This window comes from Neophocaena asiaeorientalis, unplaced genomic scaffold (genome assembly GCF_003031525.2).
Source record: "Neophocaena asiaeorientalis asiaeorientalis breed wild unplaced genomic scaffold, Neophocaena_asiaeorientalis_V1.1 scaffold242, whole genome shotgun sequence".
Lineage (NCBI taxonomy): Eukaryota > Metazoa > Chordata > Mammalia > Artiodactyla > Phocoenidae > Neophocaena > Neophocaena asiaeorientalis.
The window spans coordinates 6,745,985-6,770,247 of NW_020172451.1; the positions used below are offsets into that span (position 1 = coordinate 6,745,985).

Consider the following 24,263-nt stretch of genomic DNA (forward strand, 5'->3'; position numbering starts at 1 on the left):
CAGAATGAAAGGGCTATGCTCTGTTAAGGACATGGAAGTCTGGAAAACATGGGGGAACTGTTTCAGATTGGCGAGACACTGGTGAGACATGGCAACTTGTATTCCTAGATGGGATCCTGGGCCAGAAAGGAAAAAGAAACGTTGGGACAGTTAACAAAATTTGAGTGGACTCCGTGGATTGGATTGGTGGTGTAGTATGAATGTTGATTTCCTGGTGTGGAGGGTTTCATGCTGGTTATGCAGATGAATGTTCCTTTTTTTTTTTGGAAATGTACACTGGACTATTTAGGGGTGATGGGGCTTCATGTCTTCAGCTTACTCTCAAAGAGGTCAGGAAGAAGCTAATAGGTATTTATACAGGCTGTATATAGTCATCCCTCAGTATCTGCAGGGGAATGGTTCCAGGACCCCCTCAGACATGAAAATCTGTGGATGCTCAAGTCCCTTATATAAAATGGCATAGTATTTGCATATAAACTATGTACATCCTTCCATACATCATCTCTAGATTACTTACAATATCTAATACAATGTAAATGCTACATTACATACACATAGTTATAAACTCAGTGTGAGTACTATATATTATAAATAGTTGCTGGGCAAGCAGCAGATTCAAGTTGTGCTTTTTGTAACTTTCTGGAATTTTTCCCCCCTAATATATTTGATCTGTGGTTGGTTGAATCTACAGATGCAGAGCCCATAGATAACAGAGGGTTGACTGTATAGGTAATGAATATGTATAGGTAGTGGAACAAATGATATGAAATATTAACTAAAAAATAAAATATTATCATCAGTTGGGGAATCTTGTTGCTTTCCTGTACATGTGAAATTATTTCAAAATAAATTATTTTTTAAGACCCTACTGAGATTTTGACCAGAATGTTATTAGTTTTATAAACTGATCTGTGGAGACTTGACCTCTTTATGATACTGTGTCTTTTCATCTAGATACGTTATGTGTTTCCCTGGTGGGTTGGTTTATTTTGTTTTGTTTTTGAGCTCTTCTTTGGAGTCCTTTGGTAAAGTTTATTTCAACATGTAGCTTTTGCCTACTTCTACTTTGGATTAGTCCTCTGGTATCTTTTTAATTTTGTTGCTGTTATAAAATGAAGCCATTTTTGCCTATAAGTGGCAACACTGATTGCTTTCTGTTATCCTTTTTGCCTGTGAATGTTTAGAAATTATGTACTCATACAACCTTTAAGTGAGAAAAAAAATTAATAACATCTCAGAAGCCCTCAGGCTCAACAGTTAGGACAAACCCACAGGGAGCCCCAGCTAGCTCCAGAGATACCACCAGCTCTACCCCTTTTCCAAAACTATTGGCCATCCTGCCCACAGTTGAGGTCATCTAGATTGATCTTGTGAATATGAGACAGGCAGCTATCTAATGGGAATGGGGTTGAGCCCCTTTGGCCTGTCCAGGAGAAGTTTATGGCGTTTCCATGCAGTTACAGAAACATGTGGTGATAGGATGCTGTGGTCTCTTAGCTATTTGAGATTATGTCTAAAAATAGGGCTGCCCACTCTGGGGTGGAATTCAGCTGTTTTTAGGTCTAATTCTGAAAAATAGCTCAGAGAGCCGGTGTTTTCTGTGTACACACTCACTTGGGCACCACAGTGTATGTGTGGTGTTGGTGCCAGGTTTTCTAGAGCGAGGATTCCTGCCTGACATTGCCTTTCTCCCCCACCTGCCCCTGGGCTTGTAGGGTCTCCTCTGCCTTCCTTTTTCCCTTCTCAGTCAGGGAAGTGCTTTGCTGTCAGCAGAACAAAGATATTTTTGAGATAGTGTGAGAGGTATATTTTAAAATAAGGGTAATGAAATTTTAAGTGATTATTTTCTATGCAAGTATTAATGTCTATAGAAATGAAAATGCATCCACAATCCTGCCTCCCTGAATAATAGAAGGGTTTTCACTTTTCCATACTGTTTGGCCCTGGACCAAATGACTTCCAGATAGTTGTAACCATAGCACAGATATGGTTACTTTTCTTCATCTTAGTATGTAAAATAAGCATTTCCTATGGTGCTAGAATCTTCACAGTTGTTTTCAATGAATATGTACTATTTCATTGAGTGAAAATACTATAATGTGTTTAATCATTTTCAAATGCTAAAAAGTTAGATTCTTGCCCATCTTTTCTGCTTATAGATATCACTGGAGTGAATACGTTGGTACCTTGGTTTTTGCTTGGTTGTTTTGAGATTTCCTTAGGATAGAAATCTAGTAAATATTGATAGAATTACTGGGTCAAAAGATGTTAATATTTTTATTACCAAATAGCTTTTCCAGAGGGTTGTAATAATTTATGCTGCTTTTGCTGTTGTTTGTACCAGCTTCACCCCAACCTCACCAGGTGTCATATCAGCTCTGCTTTTTTTCTTTTTTAATTTAATAGCTATGAATTTGTGCTCCCACTTTTTGCCAGCAATGTATTTGATCGTGGTTGAAGGTGGATGTGTTTTATAGCTTGCATGGTTAATACAAAACAGGTTTTGACCCTCAGAGCAAACTTCTTACATCTGTAGCACTCTGGTGGGTGTCTTTTCCTCTAGACGACAGACTTGCAAATTCTGAGTTGGTTCCTTAAGCTGCTTTCTGGGCTCACAAGCCAGGGACAGGCCAGCACCATCAGCACATTATCTTACTCTTAAGGCCTAATTGTACTGAGACACCTGTCAGCCACCAAGAAAGGTCTAGGCTCTGTTCATCTGCATATATGATATAGAATATGAAATATCAAATCAAAACCTTGAGCAAATCTTTTTGCCTGATCTACTTAGGAAGATTCCATGTTTGCACATACATAGAGCAAACAACATAGAACTACCCAGGTATAGAAAGTCAACTCAACTCTGAAAAATTTCAAGATTTCCTTCTAAAATAACTCCCAGTCTGTCAAAGTCTTGCTGCTGTTTCACGGAAGGCTTCTGTCAGAAGTGCAGGTTGGGTTCTGGGGTGGGCATTCCATATCCCACCTGTCTGTTTACTATGAATGTTTTGTCTGTTTACTATGAATGTTTTGCCTGTTTAACTTCTCTGAGCCTCACTTTACAGAAAGGAGCACTAATACTTGTTAGAGCATGGTGAGGATTAAATACATTAATATTTATGTAAAGCGCCTTGTACAGTGTGTGGCTTGTGTTAGAGATGCAGGAAATAGGTGATAGCTACAGTTATTGTCTAAGTGTTAGGATTTTTTTTTTTTTTTTTTTTCTGGCTGTGCTGCTAGGCATGTGGGATCTAGTTCCCTGACCAGGGATGAAACCTGTGCCCCCTGCAGTGGAAGCCTGGAGTCTTAACCACTGGACCACCAGGGAAGACCCAAAGTGTTAGGAATATTTAAAACCTGGATTTAAGTGCTCCTTGCTCAATTTGTGGTACAATGAAAGAAGGGAAAGTGGGTTTTAGAACCAAAAGAATTTGAGTTATAGGATATCAGCTTCAGTTTATCCTAGAAGAGTGACTTTTGGCAAATTACATAATTTATCCTTTTTTTTTTCTCACCTGTAAGTTGAAATATATGTAAAACTACCCAGTGCCTGACACACAGAATAAATGGTAGCTATTATCATCAATAGTGCATACCTTTAGATAGTGGTTAAAGGCAAATGCACTTCACTAAGTTTGTTTTTACTAACAGAGAAAAGCTAACAAGTGACCTGCTTTAAGGAAGACTTGTGGAAAAGGTCACATTTCAGGAGCTCTTAAGATTCTGGGAACCATGTGACCTGACTCAGTAGGAAGGAATTTATGGACCTAGGGATGTTTCAGAGATGGCTTCAAGGTGAGGGCAGGACGATGGCCCAGAGCAGACGGAGCAGGTTTGATTGAGAGGGTGGAGATGAGCAGAAATTGGGTTGGGAAGATGCCAGAGGGCTTCAAGGCATGTGGGGAGGCAATGCTGTCAAAACAGCAGGTGAAGAAAAGCTGTTCCAGGTGATTGGTTCTGGGAAAGAGACCTTCTAGAGATGTTATTCTAGTCCAAGAAAGATGAGAATGGCAGTGACAAGGCTGGAGAGGTAAAGGGCAAATCCAAGAGGTGGAAAAGTCACAGGATTAGGTAACACCATAAATACAAAGAGTTCAAGGAAGAGATGAGTTTGAGGTTGTTCTCAAGCATCTTGCCTAGGGATGTCTAAGAGGTGATCGTGGTTCTCCTTGGGGATAGGAAGTTGGGTCAGTTGAGGAAAGAACATTTTTGTCCTTGAGAATGAGTTGGTGACTGCCTAAAAATGTATTTTGTCATCTTTATGGAAATTAATCCAGCCACAAGTGACACTGCCTAGAGTCTTTACGTGCAAAAGTGACTGTTCTGTCTCCCCACCACCACCAAAAGAGGGCTGGAGGCCTTGTCATTAAAACCATTACCATATGGTTAGTAGGTCCTGCACACCTGACCCACCCCATCCCTGGCGGTCAGAGTCCCAACCAATTTTGAATCCTGGGCATTTCTTTCCTCCTTGCAGCTTGGCTGTGCATTTTGTCTGACATTTATAGGTGTTTTGTTATGGGAGGATTTTTAGACGCTCTGGTATGTTGCATGAAATAGAAGTCTCTCTCTTCCCAAGTGATAATATTCTACTCTGAAATCCTAGGAATGAGAGAAGAATATTAGTCAGGGTCCTGGTGGGAAACAGATGGCACACTCAAACTGGGTAATTTAAGGAGCATTTAATTGTTTCATTCAGGCAAAAGGAAGTTTTCTATTCCAGGTATGAAGAGTTTTGATAGAGGAATTAAGGATTTACCCAACCATTGGAAGAACTGGGATTGGGAAGGTCAGGGAAGCTGCTACCGATCATCTCACACTGAAACACCACAGTGAGTGGTTCTCGTGAGCTCATGGGGAAGCCGCTTAGGAATCCACGTCTGCTGTAGCCACCTCCGGGAGTATTACCGTCTCCTTTTCTTCTGCCTTTCAAATCTTTCTTGTGCTCCTCTTTGTAAACTCTAACCCAGATTATGCTGGAAAAAGGGTTCTGAAGAGGTAGCTCTCAGGTTCTGATCTGCAGAGGAGAACTTAGAAAGAGGGTGGTCACAATGCTGCTGAGTTGTCCACAGTGCAGAAGTGGGACTATTTACAAAGGGCGAGCAGGGACTGGGGACACCAGTGGAGAAAGTGGAGTCTCCTGGGCTAGCAGTAGCAGGAGGTGTTAGTATCTCTGGGCCTGGAAGGCAAGAGGAGGAAGCCATTCCTCGAGCCTGGAGACGGCGGCTGCTGAGGTTGCCCACCCGGGGCTTGGCCATTGGTGGGTCATCTCTGCCAGCCTCAGCCACTGCACGGTGGGAGCCAGGAGGGTAAATTCCTCCTCTTCACCCTCCTCCTGCCTCTTCCAGGCAACTGGACCAGAAGCCAGAGGGGCAGTGGAGCCTCTTGACGGTCCCAATGGTGCCCCGTCCCAGAGACAGTAGGATGGAGGTGGGTGAGGAGTAAGGTTGGAGGGAAAGCGGAATAATCCACCATACAAGGGCCGTAACTACAAGTATTTGTGTTGTTAACATCTTGAAGATTAAAGCATTTTTTCAAGGTAAGGGAGGACAATAAGCAGAAAATCAAAGGTTAAACCTGAATAAAAGAGGAAGCAGGTACTGGAAAAGATCTCTCACGGAAACTGTCTTGAAGACAGTTTGGAAAACTTCGTGGAGAAGAGAATGGTTTGGGGAGTGGGATGATATCGGACACAAGGAGGAAGAAGGACAAAGAAGGCTAATGTTGGTTTTCTACAAGACGACAAGGTCGTTGGCCCTGGGGTAGGGTGGAGAGTGTGGCTGCAGGGGGAAGCAGTGCTTGTAGTGAGGTCAGTGTGGACTCTGGATCATGAACCATGGAACACATAAGGCACTATGTTCTGGACTTCACCAGTGCACCTCCATAGCCCTCCCGAAACCATTCAGAAGGTTAGGAAAATGGGAGAGAGCCAGGAAGGGGAGAGTTGGGGAGGGAGGCGAGTTGGTAAACCTTTTTCATATTAGGTATAGAAATTCCTTATGGGTGACTTTGCTTCCTTTTAGAGTGTCATATTTTCTTTACTGCATCTGTACCCATTCAAACGAGGAAATTCAGGCATTTGTCACTATTAATCATGAAGCTTTTCTTAAATGATGCTCTGCTTTTCTTAAATGATGGGACAGTATTGGAATTAAATATTAGTAGCTTATTTTATACACTGCTGCTAAAATTAGTACTTTGGGTTTACATTTTCAATTGCTGGTATACTTGGTTTTCCTAATTGCTTTACTTGGAAATACTAAAAAATGAACTTGCACCCACTTTCTGGTGATCAGATACTTCATGTGTACTGAGAGTATTTAACTTGACTAATACCCTGCAGGAGATATCTGGCTGTCGTTTTTTTTTTTTTTTTTTTTTTTTTTTTTTTTTTAATCACATCTCTATCAGTAAAAGATTTTTGAGCATACAGCTCTAAAATAGGTATATTTCTGTATAACTAAAATGAACCTCCTTAAATATCCTATGTTTTTTTTTTTTTTTTTTTTTTTTTCTTTTTTCATGTAGTCCATAAACCAGAACAATAACAATAGAGAAGAGGATGACATCATACAGGACAGGAAACCTCTGAGAAGGGCTGAGAGCACACCTCCGAAGGAACTGTACCTGAATCTGTCTCCCACTCTGGAGATGGGATTCTCTGAGGAGCCAGGCAGCCGGAGGCAGAGGCGGGAAGTGCTGATGTTACAGTGTTCTTTACTTCTTAGTAGCTCTTGCTGAGGAAACATTTGGAGCAAGTGGCAACATTGTTTATATACTCATTTTTCAGAAGACTGATTTTATTTACAGAAGGATTAATTAAACAACATGTAAGATGTTTATTTATGGAGAGATGATCTCTCAAGGAAGCTTTTCATTAAACTGCCAGATTTAGTAGCTGCCTTTTATCATGTAGAGAAAGCCATTGGCATTAGGAGCTAGGGTAGGACACCACAAACAGGAAAAACACCTGTGTGGACAGAATTGGTCCTGACAGTCTTAGTTCCTAAGGTGGTTACTAACTTACCCTAAGTGGCTTAGTGGGGAGGTCCTTGTGAGAGGGGAATCGAGAAGCACATAACTTCAAAGTATTGTTGGTGGGGTCATCCACTTTGAAGGCTGACCTCTGACAGGACAAGTGGCAGTTGTCACTGACTCATATTAGATCCTCTGGGTACTGTAGTGTTAAGAACGTGGCCTGAAGGTGCAGACTGCCAGGCCAGCCTTGTGAACTCTGTGCTTCCGTTTCCTCATCTGGAAGGTGAGGATGCTGATTTTGTGAGGATTCAGTGAGTCAGTGCTTGTAAAGTGCTGGTACAGTATCAAGCACTCCAGTAAGCACTCCAGTAGGAGTTATCTGTTGCCCAGCAGATGCAGTGGAACACAGAAAATAGCTGTCTGTTGCAAAGGCATTTTGAAGAGGATGAGAAGAGGTTTCCTTTAGATTCTGAGATTATTTGTACTTGAATGTTTAAAGGTGACTTTGGGTCATGTGATTATATAATCAAACTTAATATCCAAGTAGTAGACTCTTGTCTAGCTATTTAGACTTAAGATACTTCAGGAGGAAGTAGGTCAAGCTTTCAGAGTTTAGAGTTGCTGACCATCTTCAGCTGTGGTCCATGTTTAATTTCTGCAGTCTTCTCACAGCTCTCATGTGGACTTAAGTGGGGTTTTTTCCCTCTGGAACTGGATAATTTTATAGGTAGGATCTCAAGCGTCATCTAGCTCTGCTTTCAGATCAGTCATATTCTATTTTCTCTTCCTGCTCTTCTCTCATCTCACTGCCACACCACCACCTCTGAGTATGGAAGTTCTCGCCTGGTTCTCTGAGGCTTACTTCTTGTGCATTTACTGGTTTATAGAATGTCTGCTGTGTGCTCCTTACTGTTTTAATGACAGGAGGATTACAGCAAGGCACCAAGTCTCTGCCCTTGGAAGTTTACATTCTAGTGGGGGCCGGGGACAGATAGTATAGAAGTAGCGCATATGTACCTGTTGGGAATAAATACTGGGGAGGAAACAAGGCAGGGGAATCAGGAAGGCCCAGGTGAGGGTGTGGAGTTAGCTGTTTTTTAAATAGGATGGCCAGAGGAAAGCCAAACTGGTTCCTGGAAGGAAGTAAAGGGGCAAGCCGTGTGCCTCTGGAGGAGGAGCATCGCTGGCAAGAGCAAAGTTCCTGTGTAGAAATGCTGGTGGCCCGGCCCAGAGGCAAGGAGACAGCAGAACTAGGGCAGAGAGTGGCAGAGGACGTCAGAGAAGTTAGGAGGTGGGGGGTGGGCCTCCCAGACCAGCTTCACTTGGGATGAAACGGGGAGCCACTGCAGGGCTTGGAGATACGGAATCCAGCTTACCCACTCACCTTTTAAAAGAATCACTGACTTTCCTGCCGGCAACTTCTTTTTCAGCTCCCCTGAGAGGGAATTAAGAAAGTAGATTCATAAGCCATTGTAGGAAAACTTTGTCTTAACTTACCCTAGCCCATGTGTGTTTTGTAATTTCTTTTTTGAATAACTGATTCTAAAGTCATTTGGAGCAGTTTGACCTTGTCTTATTCGTCTCTGACTCTGAGGAGACAGGCCCAGGCAAAAGGTGTAAAATAGAGAGCTAGTGGAAACCTGCGGTACAGCACAGGGGGCTCAGCTCGGTGCTCTGTGACGACCTAGATGGGTGGGATGGGGGCGTTGGGGTGGGAGGGAAGACCTAGAGGTAGGGGATATATGTATACCTATAGCTGATTCACTTCACTGTACAGCAGAAAATAACACAACATTGTAAAGCAATTATACTCCAATTTAAAAAAACAACTCTTAATTAATTGTTTAAGAGGAGTATTATATTACATGAGAATTACATTAGCAAAGGTAATGCAAAGTGTTGACCCAATCAGATGACTTTGGGAAGAGTCTAGGTCCTAGGCTTGGTGAATTCTAATTTTCCTCTATATCTTTTGCTGTGCTCCTGTGTGACTGAATTCCCTCTTTCATAGGAATGGCCAATAATAACTTTGTGAATACTAGATTGGCAAGTCAAAAACTACATGGGGGTCAGAGATGCTAAAACTTCTTGCAAACCCCCGGAAAGAATCTGGACAAATAATCACTGCTACTTTGGCTTATGATGCCTAGCCCTTTGTACCTGGGAGTTGAGGATGGGGGCGGGTGGTGGGGCTTGGACATACTTATGTGTCAAGAAGAGATTAACCCCTAAGATTGTATAGCTGACTGAAGCAATAAGGAATCCATGCAGTGTTAAGAGTTGAGTGTCCCAGGGTCACCCACCATCACAGGTTGTTGGTAATTATAGTAAACCTGCAGTCAGTCACATGCATTAGGATATAAGGAGCTGACTTGTGTTCTCAGGCCAGTTCTATTTCTCAAAGTCGGGGAGGGGAGTAACTGCCTCATCATTAAGTGAGACTCTCGGTTCAATAATCAGTCTAATAATACATGAAACAAACTAAATGAAAGTGTTTTTTTCTCACCCCTCCCCCACCATAACTGGAAGACTTTAAAAAAATTGTTGGATTTTTTTATTGACAGTAATAATATAGCCCCATATTTAACCCGGTTGAATTTTGGGGGCTCATTTATCTAATAGTGAGGTTTTTACTGTATTGAATTTGTATTTACCCAGAATGTTTCTTTTCATACTATCGTAGACTTCTGCCTCACTCTATGGATGTTTCTTTGCTTATTTGCAGCTTCAGAAATGGATAGGATAAGAAATAAAGGAGATGAAATTCAAACCAGTTAGTTTCATCTGGGCATCTGAATTTTCACGTCCCCTCCATCTCTAAACTTGATTTTATTTGTACTGAGGAGATGCATGTCTAATGCTCGTTTTTTTTTCCTTCCATTTCCAGGAGGGCTGTTGGCCTGCTGCGGTGCTGCTGAACAGTATGCAGTCCTTCCGGGAGCAAAGCAGTTACCACGGAAACCAGCAGAGCTACCCACAGGAGGTACACGGCTCATCCCGGATAGAAGAGTTCAGCCCTCGCCAGGCCCAGATGTTCCAGAATTTTGGGGGTGCAGGTGGCAGTAGTGGTGGCAGTGGCGGCAGCAGTGGTGGTGGACGACGAGGAACAGCGGCTGCTGCTGCAGCAGCGGCAATGGCTAGCGAAACCTCCGGCCATCAGGGCTACCAGGGTTTCAGGAAGGAGGCTGGAGACTTTTACTACATGGCAGGCAGCAAAGACCCCGTGGCAGCCGGAACCCCGCAGCCTGCTCAGCGAAGGCCTTCTGGGCCTGTGCAGAGCTATGGACCCCCCCAGGGGAGCAGCTTTGGCAATCAGTATGGGAGTGAGGGTCATGTGGGCCAGTTTCAAGCACAGCACTCTGCCCTTGGTGGCGTGTCTCATTATCAGCAGGATTACTCGGGACCTTTCTCTCCAGGGAGCGCTCAGTACCAGCAGCAGCCTTCCAGCCAACAGCAGCAGCAAGTGCAGCAGTTGAGGCAACAGCTTTACCAGTCCCATCAGCCTCTGCCGCAGGCCACTGGCCAGCCAGCGTCCGGCTCATCCCACATGCAGCCGATGCAGCGGCCCTCAACTCTGCCAGCCTCTGCCACTGGTTACCAGTTAAGAGTGGGTCAGTTTGGCCAACACTACCAGTCTTCTGCCGCGACCTCCTCCTCCTTCCCTTCACCACAACGTTTCAGCCAGTCTGGACAGAGCTATGACGGCAGTTACAGTGTGAATGCTGGATCCCAGTACGAAGGACATAATGTGGGTTCTAATGCACAGGCTTATGGAACACAATCGAATTACAGCTATCAGCCTCAATCTATGAAGAATTTTGAACAGACGAAGATTCCACAAGGGACCCAGCAGGGGCAGCAGCAGCAGGGGCAGCAGCAGCAGCAGGGGCAGCAGCAGCAGGGGCAGCAGCATCCTCAGCACGTGATGCAGTACACCAACGCTGCCGCCAAGCTGCCGCTGCAAAGCCAGGTGGGGCAGTACAGCCAGCCCGAGGTTCCTGTGAGGTCCCCCATGCAGTTTCACCAGAACTTCAGCCCCATTTCTAACCCTTCCCCGGCTGCCTCTGTGGTTCAGTCTCCGAGCTGTAGCTCTACCCCATCTCCTCTTATGCAGAGTGGGGAGAATCTCCAGTGTGGGCAAGGCAATGTGCCGATGGGTTCCAGAAACAGAATTCTACAGTTAATGCCTCAACTCAGCCCAACCCCATCGATGATGCCCAGTCCTAATTCTCATGCTGCAGGCTTCAAAGGGTTTGGACTAGAAGGGGTGCCAGAAAAGCGGCTGACAGATCCTGGGTTGAGTAGTTTGAGTGCCCTGAGTACGCAAGTGGCCAATCTTCCTAATACTGTTCAACACATGCTACTTTCCGATGCACTGACACCTCAGAAGAAGACCTCCAAGAGGCCTTCTTCATCTTCTAAGAAAGCAGACAGCTGCACAAACTCCGAAGGCTCCTCACAGGCTGAAGAACAACTGAAGTCCCCTATGGCAGAGTCGCTGGATGGAGGCTGCTCCAGCAGTTCCGAGGATCAAGGTGAGAGGGTGAGGCAGCTAAGTGGCCAGAGCACCAGTTCTGACACCACCTACAAGGGTGGAGCCTCAGAGAAAGCAGGCTCCTCACCAGCACAAGTCACTCAGAATGAAGCCCCCAGACTCAGTGCCAGTCCTGTAGCCAGAGAAGAGACCGCCTCACCAGGTGCTAAGGACATGCCATTGTCATCCGAGGGCAACCCAAAAGTCAGTGAGAAGACAGTTGGGGTGATTGTCTCCCGGGAAGCTATGACAAGTCGGGTAGAAAAACCTGGTGGGCAAGAAAAAGGCTCCCAAGAGGATGATCCTGCAGCCACTCAAAGGCCACCCAGCACTGGCGGGGGAAAGGAAACCAGTCATGCGTCACTTCCACAGCCAGAGCCTCCGGGAGGAGGAAATAAAGGAAACAAAAATGGAGATAATAACTCCAACCACAATGGAGAAGGAAACGGCCAGAGCGGGCACTCCGCAGGGGGCTCTGGTTTTATAGGCAGAACTGAGCCTAGCAAATCTCCTGGAAGCTTGCGCTATAGTTACAAAGATAGCTTTGGGCCAACCGTGCCAAGAAATGTCAGTGGCTTTCCTCAGTTTCCTACAGGACAAGATAAGGGGGACTTCACGGGCCATGGGGAGCGAAAGGGTAGGAATGAAAAGTTCCCTAGCCTCCTGCAGGAAGTGCTTCAGGGTTACCACCACCACCCTGACAGGAGATATTCTAGGAGTACTCAGGAGCACCAGGGCATGGCTAGTGGCCTAGAAGGAGCCACAAGGCCTAATGTGTTAGTTAGTCAAACCAATGAATTAGCTAGCAGGGGCCTTTTGAACAAAAGCATTGGTTCCCTATTAGAAAATCCCCACTGGGGCCCCTGGGAAAGGAAATCAAGTGGCTCGGCTCCTGAAATGAAACAGATCAATTTGGCTGACTATCCAATTCCCAGAAAGTTTGAAATAGAGCCTCAGTCATCAGCCCATGAGCCCGGGGGTTCCCTCTCTGAAAGAAGATCAGTGATCTGTGATATTTCTCCACTAAGACAGATTGTCAGAGACCCGGGGGCTCACTCACTGGGACACATGGGTGCCGACACCAGACTTGGGAGGAATGAACGTCTCAATCCAAGTTTAAGTCAGTCGGTCATTCTTCCAGGTGGGTTGGTGTCCATGGAAACAAAGCTGAAATCGCAGAGTGGGCAGATCAAAGAGGAAGACTTTGAACAATCCAAGTCCCAAGCTAGTTTCAACAACAAGAAATCTGGAGACCACTGCCACCCTGCTAGCATCAAGCATGAGTCTTACCGAGGCAACGCCAGCCCTGGAGCAGCTACCCATGATTCCATCTCAGACTATGGCCCACAGGACGGCAGACCCACGCCAATGCGGCGAGTCCCTGGCCGAGTTGGTGGTCGGGAGGGCATGAGGGGTCGTTCCCCTTCTCAGTATCATGACTTTTCAGAAAAATTGAAGATGTCTCCTGGGAGGAGCAGAGGCCCAGGGGGAGACCCTCATCACATAAACCCACATATGACCTTTTCAGAGAGGGCCAACAGGAGTTCTTTGCACACTCCCTTTTCTCCCAACTCAGAAAGCCTGGCCTCTGCTTATCACACAAACACTCGCGCTCATGCTTATGGGGACCCCAACGCAGGTTTGAATTCTCAGCTCCATTACAAGAGACAGATGTACCAACAGCAACAAGAGGAATATAAGGACTGGAGCAGCAGTTCTGCTCAGGGAGTGATCGCTGCGGCTCAGCACAGGCAGGAAGGACCCCGCAAGAGTCCAAGGCAGCAGCAGTTTCTTGACCGAGTACGGAGCCCCCTGAAGAATGACAAAGATGGCATGATGTATGGCCCACCGATGGGGACTTACCATGACCCCAGCGGTCAGGATGGTGGGCGCTGCCTCATGTCTAGTGATGGTCTTTCTAACAAAGGCATCGAATTGAAGCACGGCTCCCAGAAGTTACAACAAGAATCTTGTTGGGATCTTTCTCGGCAAACTTCTCCAGCCAAAAGCAGCGGTCCTCCAGGAATGTCCAGTCAGAAAAGGTATGGACCACCCCATGAGACCGACGGACATGGGCTAGCTGAGTCTACACAGTCATCCAAACCTAGTAATGTTATGCTAAGGCTTCCAGGCCAAGAGGATCATTCTTCTCAAAACCCCTTAATCATGAGGAGGCGTGTCCGTTCTTTTATCTCTCCCATTCCCAGTAAGAGACAGTCACAAGATGTGAAGAACAGTAACGCTGAAGATAAAGGGCGCCTCCTTCACCCATCAAAAGAAGGTGCTGATAAAGCCTTCAATTCCTATGCCCATCTTTCTCACAGCCAGGAGATCAAGTCCATCCCTAAGAGAGAATCCTCCAAGGACCTTCCAAGTCCAGATGGTAGAAACTGCCCTGCTGTTACCCTCACAAGTCCTGCTAAGACCAAAATACTGCCCCCACGGAAAGGACGGGGGTTGAAATTGGAAGCTATCGTTCAGAAGATCACATCCCCAAACATTAGGAGGAGTGCATCCTCGAACAGTGCGGAGGCTGGGGGAGACACGGTTACTCTGGATGACATCCTGTCTTTGAAGAGCGGCCCTCCCGAAGGCGGGAGTGGTGCTGTTCAGGATGCCGAGATGGAGAAGAGAAAAGGTGAGGTGGTGTCTGACCTAGTCTGTCCAACAAACCAGGAGTTGAGCGTAGAAAAGCCTCTTGCACGATCTTCGGAGGAGTGGCGTGGCAGTGGGGATGACAAAGTGAAGACCGAGACACACCCAGACACGGCCACTGCTGGAAAGGAGCCCCCTGGTGCCATGACATCCGCAACCTCACAGAAGCCTGGGAGTAACCAAGGGAGACCAGATGGTTCCCTGGGTGGGACAGCACCTTTAATCTTTCCTGACTCAAAGAATGTACCTCCAGCGGGCTCATTGGCTCCTGAGGCAAACCCCAAGGCTGAAGAGAAAGAGAACGATACAGTGACCATTTCCCCCAAACAGGAGGGTTTCCCCCCAAAGGGTTATTTCCCATCAGGAAAGAAGAAGGGGAGACCCATTGGTAGTGTGAATAAGCAAAAGAAACAACAGCAGCCACCACCTCCACCCCCTCAGCCCCCCCAGATACCAGAAGGTTCTGCAGATGGAGAGCCAAAGCCAAAAAAGCAGAGGCAAAGGAGGGAGAGAAGGAAGCCTGGGGCACAGCCAAGGAAACGGAAAACCAAACAAGCAGTTCCCATCGTAGAGCCCCAAGAACCTGAGATCAAGCTGAAGTACGCCACTCAGCCACTGGATAAAACTGATGCCAAGAACAAGTCTTTTTTCCCTTATATCCATGTAGTAAATAAGTGTGAACTTGGAGCCATTTGTACAATCATCAATGCTGAGGAAGAAGAACAGACCAAATTGGTGAGGGGTCGGAAGGGTCAGAGGTCCCTGACCCCTCCACCCAGCAGCACTGAAAGCAAGGTGCTCCCAGCTTCATCCTTTATGCTGCAGGGACCTGTCGTGACAGAGTCTTCTGTTATGGGGCACCTGGTGTGCTGTCTGTGTGGCAAGTGGGCCAGTTACCGCAACATGGGCGACCTCTTTGGACCCTTTTATCCCCAAGATTATGCAGCCACTCTCCCCAAGAATCCGCCTCCTAAGAGGGCCACGGAAATGCAGAGCAAAGTTAAGGTACGGCACAAAAGCGCTTCAAATGGCTCCAAGACGGACACTGAGGAGGAGGAAGAGCAGCAGCAGCAGAAGGAGCAGAGGAGCCTGGCCGCCCACCCCAGGTTTAAGCGGCGACACCGCTCGGAAGACTGTGGCGGAGGCCCCCGGTCCCTGTCCAGGGGGCTCCCTTGTAAAAAAGCAACCACCGAGGGCAGCAGTGAAAAGACTGTTTTGGACTCAAAGCCCTCCGTGCCCACCACTTCAGAAGGTGGCCCCGAGTTGGAGTTACAAATCCCTGAACTACCTCTTGACAGCAATGAATTTTGGGTCCATGAGGGTTGTATTCTCTGGGCCAATGGAATCTACCTGGTCTGTGGCAGGCTCTATGGCCTGCAGGAAGCGCTGGAAATAGCCAGAGAGATGGTGAGTACGAGAAATCCCTTACCAGTTGCTCTTTTTGTTACTTCTTTTTGATTCCTTTTCTTCCACCTTCACTTGTTTCAGCCGTATTTTTTATTCTTTCACATCACATGGTGATTCCTCCAAATTAAAGCCCCTAAGCTCATGTACAACACAGGGAATATAGCCAGTGCTTTATAATAACCATAAATGGAGTATAACATTTAAAAATTGTGAATCACTATGTTGTACACCTGTAACTTACATAATATGGTACATCAACTATACTTCAATTAAAAAATAATAATAAAGCTCCTAGACCCAAATAACAGACAGAAAATTAAGTAATTTGGACATTTGTTTCACTTTTTACTTTTATCAGCAATATGTGTTCACAGGTTACAGGGCCATGCTAGTGTCCTCCAGCTCGTTAAAACAAACATCCCTGTTTCACCTGTTCTCAAACCTGATTCCTCTGCCAGTTTCCTGTGTTTCTAAACGATCAGTTTTTACTGCTACTTGTGTTATCTATGGATCTTTTTTCCCATTTTTCAACATCTGACTCTGTAATACTTACGAAATATATACTGTGGATATAACTCCTTTCTTTTAAAACTTTTCACTTCTCTAGAATTATTAATTCATGTTTTTATTTGCTTTTTATTTTCTTGGACCACATCTTTCCAATCCAAACGGCTCCTTGCAAGGGGGTTTTTGTTCTTCAGGTCTTTTTTTTTTTTAATTGGGGTATGGTTGTTTTACAATGTTGTGTTAGTTTCTGCTGTACAGCGAAGTGAAGTAGAGTTCCCTGTGCTGTACAGCAGGTTCTCATTAGTTATCTACTTTATACATATTAGTGTATGTGTGTCAGGTCTCTCATAACTTTTCCTGGGGCGTTCATCATCACAGTCGTCGTCATTTACTTCTTCCCTCTGTGGAATGCTGTTACCTTACCCATGTCTTTGCCTTACTTAGTCTGGGTCCTCATTTAATGGAGTGCGTCATCCTTTAGTATTTTCCTGAGAAAAAGGATGCTTGGGAGGTAAATACATTGAGATCTTATGTATCTGGACGTCTTTATCCCATCCTCACGTTTGATGGAGGGTTGGTTGGGTGTAGAATCTAGTTGCCTCTCACGATCTTGGAGTCACGCTTCCTGACCTGTCCTCTACCTCCTCGTGTTGCAGCCGACAGGACTGGAACCACTCTGATTTTCAGACCCTAATATGTGTGTTGAGTCTTTCTCCTCTGGAAGTTTAAGGATCTTCTCATTTCCCTAGAGTTCTGAAATCTCAAATGATAGGCCTTGAGGTTGGCCTTTTCTTGCCATCTGTAACTCATGGCTGTTAGATCAGGAAGTTTATGTGTTACTTCTTTGATAATTTCCTTCCCTCTGTTTTCTCTATTCTCTCCTTCTGGAATTCCCATTAATTAGGAATTGTACCTCCTGGATTGATCTTCTGGCTTTGTCTTTTCTTTCCTATTCTGTGTTCTTTCTCTCTTTTTGTTCTGATTTCTCCATGCTTTCTACAACTTTATCATCTAATCAACCTTTTATTTATTTGTTTTCATTTCTGATATTTTCAACAACTTTCTCTTCTCTGAATATCCCTCTTTGGGGACAGTTACATGGTTAAACTGGGTTGAGTAAGGGACCTAACTCCTCATACAGGCTTTGAGCTAATCTTCTGGTTTCCAGCCCCACCTTGTATCCCCCACTTTCTGAGACACCTGTGCTTCCCAGGCTCTGTGCCACAAGGTGGCTGGCTTTCTAGCGGCTCCTCCCCTGCACTCTCCCCTCTTCTTCCCTTCAGTCTGCTGAAGCACTTGCTCTGTTTTATTTCTGGTTTCCAGAATTTGGACATCTCCTGTGTGTTGTTTGTTTCCCCTCCCATTCTTCAGGTCCTCATGAATTTATAAGTTTATCCCTTTATTTTGTGGAAAGGAAACAGGTGTGTAAATGTATGTTCAGTCTGTGATGTTTAATCAGATGAGAGTTTTTTTGTATTGATTTGTATTTGAAACTTTCCATGCTTGACAGATGTACAGGTGACTTTCAGTCATACTTAATAAGGGCTTTATCAGCCAGGATCATAGTATTCTTGGACACTTCATACTGTCCTCTCCTCCCCACTACATCTTCCCCACAAAGCACTGTATTTTATCATTGCATTATCCCCAGAATTTATAACAGTGTCTGATGTAAAGGAAGTGCTTGAAAACTACAGTCAAAAAATGTAATTAATGTGAAATTTACATATATTTTAAATTAGAACATTCTAATTCAGCCACACAAGGAGTTTGCTTTTCCCTCCAAGACATTGTCCCCACCCCCCCCCACTTCCCCACAGGATCTTTTTTCTCCCTCCTTCCCCCTCTGCACCATCATTGTCACTCCTAAAGCCCCAAGTTTGAAATAGATTTGCTTTTTAGACACAGTAGCTTTTTTTTTTTTTTTTTTTACCGCACTGCTTGGCTTGCAGGATCTCAGTTCCCCGACCAGGGATTGAACCCAGGCCACAGCATTGAAAGCCCAGAATCCTAACCACTAGGCCACCAGGGAAGTCCCCCACAGTGGCGTCTTAAAATGCAGAAGTCCTAAAGGGACATAACATTTAAGACTCTAAAGTAAGCACAAAATTCTTTAGTCAGTTCTGAGAGCTCAGTAATCCATTAATCATCATTTTGCCCCAGTTGATGGCCTGCTTGCCAACTTTACTCTGATGGTTACAATATTTGGTGGATTGGTTTGTTTTATTTGTTACTTTTTGGTGTGTGTCCCTATCTGCCCATGTTTTCTTTATTTCAACATAGAACATTATTAACATCTCTCAGAGTAATTTTTATGTGTAAACTTTTGAACATTCTCTAGTAATAACTGGTAACCAGTAATCAGCAGGCTAAATCCTTCTCAGCAAACCACTAGATCCCATGTCTCAATTCAAGTCTAGTTTATACAAAGTAGAAAGCACCCTATAATGATGCGACCACCCTAAATCACAGCTCCCTCCATCCTCAAAAGGGCCAAACAGCAGGCCTGCCTTTTAAAACTCCTAGTCAGGAATCATGTCTTCAGAAAGTGACAATTTAGTCTTCTACTTGTCAGCTTTGATCCCAAAATAAAATCTGGAATGTTATAATTGGAACAAATACACTGAATATGATAAATCAGTCTCTTCAACCCATCCCTCATAGCTTTCATTGACTAAATGGTTAAAATAACATGAAGCACATTAGGTAGAGAACATTGAAAGTAGTTTTTGATTTTTAAAATATTAATTGCACCCTCAACTGTTTAAGTTGGAAAGTTTCATTTAAAGGTAAAAGGCATAAAAACAGGTATTTTTGTCCCTACACTTCTTCTATATAGTAGAGGCTGTAAACTTAGATCTTGGGGTTCTGTGATGGCACCATCAAGGCTGCAGATTCCACTCTCCTTTAGTAACAGGTTTCAGAACACTTGACCACCTTTTTTTTAAAAATGGAGATGTAATTGACATATAACATTATATTAGTTTCATGACCAATCTTAAATTAAATCTCATACTGCAGCTTTAAGCCTGTTTTCTTATATTGTACTCATTCACTATACCAGTGCCCTTTAAGAATATTACCTTTCTCTTCCCTTGATCCCATTCTATTTTTGACGCGCCTCCTTTAGAATGGAATGCCAGCTTTGTGTATTGGATCTTTCAGTATACTGCACATCTGTTTTATTCTCACAAGCCACTCAATGAGGTAGGAAGAGAGAAGGTACCATTCCATTACCCTCAGAATAAAGGATGGCCTGGCTTTTGTGACACATGCTCAGGCAGTATAGCCCAGTGATGTGTTGATTTTTAAAATGGTTTAAAAAGTTATGCTTCTTGGCCCTTGGAGCTGATGTTGTGCTGTGACTGCAAGATCCTTTTCAGTTTTATTTGCCTAGCTTTTATTCTCCTTTTCTTAATGTACTCAAGAACAAATTACACTAACTTGCCTTCTTTTATTTAATTTGATGGATGCTGTTTCAATTTGTCAAGGTCACTCTGAGTCTAGTTTTATCTTGGGTTTTAGCAGATGCCTTCGATTTTGGTCTGCTTAATAAGCGTGCTCTCAATCCTGTCGTGTTGAGATAAGGCCACATATATTTGATTAAAGATCCATTTTGGCCTATGTATTTATCAGGTGTTTTGACAAGCACGATATTATAACAGAATAATACAAAGTCTTTGACAAACAATAGCTCCTCTCCCTGTAAGCTTCACACTAATCTAAAAATAGCTGAAAACTAGAACATTCCTGTACAAACGGCCTTCACCGTCTTTACTTTTCTGAGTGTCCTCTTTGGTTTTGTCTAACTATGACCTCTGATTATTTACCTTGATGTAATTATATATGTGAATCCTCTGACATGGATGGTATGACAGAAGTAATTGCCTCTAAATAGACATACAAATAATTTGTTACATAAAAACCTGTTCAGTACGTTTAGGAATGGGAAGGCTTTCAGGGGTCTGGTGGCCATGGATCTCTGGTGTGTCCCTTGAGACTGCACATCTCAGCTTTGCCGGCCTGTGCTTGTTCCCTTCCCCTCCTCCACTACCTAGGCTGGTGGCACCCCTTCCAAATAGATTGTTTTCAGTCTTGAAAAGTATACTAAAGATTATATTTAAAGGTTATTTAAAGTATTTAAAGTTTATTTTTATTACAAGTTTAAATAATGGGCAATAATAATTTGCCTTCATACAGCTAACAGGCTAACATCCTCCTTAATTTACTTTAAATTGTGACAAAAAACATAATTTGACAAGTATAAAAGTACGAATACGTTGATTATGTTGTGAAAGTGTGACTACGTGTTAAAATGTCAAAAACAGGTTAGTTAGTTTCTCCGGTTATTTGTAAAATAAAGGCATTGTCCCATATTCTCACTGAATTCCCATCTATGTGCTCCTTAAGTTAGCAGCCTGGCACGGATGCTGCCACCAGCCCAGGTCCTGCGGAAGCCTTCCGTAGACTCCTGGTCTCTGCTCTTAGCTCCAGCATCCCTCTTCCCCCCATTGACTCTTTCCTTTCCCTCCCCTCAACCCCGTACCCCCAGCTCATCACCCCTGCACGCTCCTCTACTCTGCCCCTCCCTCTCTCACATTCCCACACTCTCTCTCATTCTCCTCTTCCGTCTTCCTCACACTCCCTCCCTCCCTCCCCAGCCCCCATCACTTGGTCTTTGTCATCACAGCTCTCATTTCTGTCACAGCCTGTCCACATTACACATTAAGGCACCGAGGCCTATTCATCTCTGTATTCCCATGACTTTTATCATACAGCAGAAAGTTGTGTAATTATCTTATTTCCTATTTTTCTTAACATTTACCTGTGTGATAGATGTCTCTTTTTATAACACTACATGATGGCCTTGAGACTGAACCTACAGAGAAAGGGTTAATTTTCTTTCAGAATTTGGTTTTTCTGAATTCTAGGGAATCTCCTGTGAAATTTGAAGCTTAGAATTTTATTGTTTATATTACCTTACAAATGGAGAAACTTAGTGTTCCTACAGTCTATTTCTTTATTTCTTTTAGGGATGAGAGAAGCATTACACCTGATTTTTAAATAAAATTTATAAGGGGCACACTCTTCTTTGAAAATGCTGAAGGACCATAAATAAGAATATTGACAAGTCACTGTATATTAGGCCAGATAATTCATCCCTGAGATGTTAAGCGAGTTATTGCTGATATGTTAAAAGAGCTCACATGATCGAATAGTATGTAAAAGTAAGTATTCATTTCAATTCAACAAATATCTGAGTCCTTGTTAGAAAACCAGTAGAAGTCTGAAGTTAGAATGCTGTGAGGGACCTTTGTCACTTCACAGGTGAGTGAGCCTCAGCCCCGGGCCCCAGGGCTGGTGCCTGAAGAGAAGCCCTGTGTGAGGGCTCCTGGACCTTGTCAGGAAGGTTCGCGCTCTTCCTGCAGAAAGCAGTGCCTTGCCCCACACAGCTCCTGCACGAGGGAGGCACAGCTTCCTTTACCTAGCTTTGTTAGAAAAATGGAGCTTCCACCCCCTCATCCCAAGCCAAGGCCAGTTTTGAAGGCACCTGAAGGCCACAGCCGAGACCAGTTTCTTCCCATCTTCCCATGTATTGGAAAGAAGTCTAATAAGGGAAAGTCCAGTCAGCTTAATGGTTGCCCTCAAAGATCTTCCTCACCTTTCTGCCTTTGCCGTTCTGCTCAGCAGCTGTGTGTGTGTTGGCGGGGGAAGGGGCCAGGTCAAAGACCTGGAATCACGTTGCTTCCTGTGAATTTCCTAGCTGGTCACTTGCTCAAGTCACTAACCTCTGTACTTCACCTCCCTCATCTGTAAAATATGGAAGCTGATGGCACCTGCTGTGAAGAGGGTTGTCCTGAGCATTAAATGAGTTACTCTTTGGAAAGTACATAGAGAAATGCTTGGCATGTACTGTGGGCTGGTGTCTGCCCTAGAATGGCATCCTCACGTGTTGTTTTGGCGAAGATGTGTTCCTGTTATAAGCTCGCTCAGTAAGCTGTGGTTTATATCATTCCATCCTAGCACAGTTAGTGATTCGTCCCAGGAGTGTCCAGAACGTATCCTCCTGGATAGCGAAGTTGCCCTGCATATGAAACAAACAGTTTCTCCTCATTTTTATTACTCTGGTGGGAAACTCAAGTTTGTGGGGAGCGGGGAGCGTGGTGTTTAAGGTGTAATTTTTTTTGCGGTACGCGAGCCTCTCACTCTTGTGGCCTCTCCCGTTGCGGAGCACAGGCTCCGGACGTGCAGGCTCAGCGGCCATGGCTCACGGGCCCAGCCGCTCCGCGGCATGTGGGATCTTCCCGGACCGGGGCACGAACCCGTGTCCCCTGCATCGAACCCGTGTCCCCTGCATCGGCAGGCGGACTCTCAACCACTGCGCCACCAGGGAAGCCCTAAGGTGTAATATTAATTACTGTCTCATGAAATAGCATTAGCCCACGTGAACACTCTCAGGAATTAGAGTCCTCAAGGAGAGGAGGCAAAAGGAAGAGAATAAAATCTGTCTTCACATTAAGTAAAGACATTAATATTCTTGTGAGTTGGTAAATTTCTGATAATGATTATCTAAGGCCACAGTAAAGAGTCTACCTAGTAATGAAGTTTTTTAAATAAACATTTTTGACAGGTCAGCACCATAAAGGAGATCCAAAATAATTAAGAATTCATGGAATGATTCGGGACAACCACACTCCACCTCCCACCAAAAATAGTTAATATGTGTAGTATATATGGACCACAGAGGGCTGTATTGCAGTCTTGGGATTGAGCCTTTATAATTTATGGGCAGTGCGAAACCACCAGCAATTGGTGGGTTCCAAACTATTCCTGGAGGCTTCTGAGTTGTGGTTTTTAGATGAAATAAGTACTGTGGGCTGATGTTAGTCCTAGAAGGTGTCCTCACATGTCATTTTAGTAAAAATGTGTTCCTGTCATTAAGCTTATTGGGTAGAAGTCAAACCAAAGAGAAAATTCAGCCCTATGTGACCCTGTCCCACTAATCCAGGTACAGTGGAGTGATTTTGGCTGTGTGTGCTTATGACTGACACTTGATTTGAATATATTGGCAGCATACTGCTGTCAGGTAATGTGCCTTGTGAGAACAGAACTGAAGAGCTGCTACATAAGCAGACGCATGAGACCAAGGCCAACAAAATAACAAAACTTAAGTCTGAAGTAGTGCAGGTCCCTTCTGATGGGAGTGAGACCCAGCTGCAGTGGCATCAACTTCTGTTTTTTAATTTTATTGAAGTACAGTTGATTTACAATGTTGTGTTATTTTCAGGTGTACACCAAAGTGAGCCAGTTAAACATATACATCTATCCACTCTTTTTTAGATTCTTTTCCCATATAGGCCATTACAGAGTATTGAGTAGAGTTCCCTGTGCTATACAGTAGGTCCTTATTAGTTATCTATTTTATGTATAGTAGTGTGTATATTGTCAATCCCAATCTCCAGTTTATCCCCCACCCCTTACCCCCTGGTAACTGTAAGTTTGTTTTCTACATGTGTAACTCTGTTTCTGTTCTGTAGATAAGTTCACTCGTACCGTTTTTTAAGACTCCACATATAAGCATATCATATAATATTTGCCTTTGTCTGACTTCATTCAGTGTGCCAATCTCTACGCGCATCCATGTTGCTGCGAATGGCATTATTTCGTTCTTTTTTATATGGCTGAGTAATATTCCATTGTATATATGTACCACATCTTCTTTATCCATCTGTCGATGGACATTTGGGTTGCTTCCATGTCCTGGCTGTTGTAAATGGTGCTGCAGTGAACATTGGGGTGCATGTACCTTTTCGAATAATGGTTTTCTCCGAATATATGCCCAGGGGTGGGATTGCTGGATCATATGGTAGTTCTATGTTTAGTTTTTTAAGGAACCTCCATGCTTTTCTCCATAGTGGCTGTACCAGTTCACATTCCCACCAACAGTGTAGGAAGGTTCCCTTTTGTCCTGTGACATCACCTTTGAAGGCATTTTATTTCTCACCTGTTTCACTAAGCAGCTAGTAGAAGAGTTTCTAGTAAAACGTATGCTCATTTAACAACTCTCAGGCATACTCATTGTGACTGGCTCTGTGGAGATGCCAGGTGGTTCCAGACTTTGAAAATAGTGTCTATGAAATTTGAATCTTGGTTCAGACAGATATCAGATGTAGGTCCTTCG

The 24,263-nt window shown here is 44.2% G+C and overlaps 1 protein-coding gene across 1 annotated transcript in view; it reads left to right on the forward strand.

The window, feature by feature from the left end:
- TCF20 (transcription factor 20) overlaps positions 1–24,263 on the forward strand; it is a 96,226-nt gene that overhangs the window by 33,356 nt on the left and 38,607 nt on the right. The window contains exon 2 of the mRNA XM_024737414.1: positions 9,866–15,574. Coding sequence (XP_024593182.1) covers positions 9,902–15,574 — 5,673 coding nt within the window. The 5' untranslated portion in view covers positions 9,866–9,901. The remainder of the gene's footprint in view (positions 1–9,865; positions 15,575–24,263) is intronic.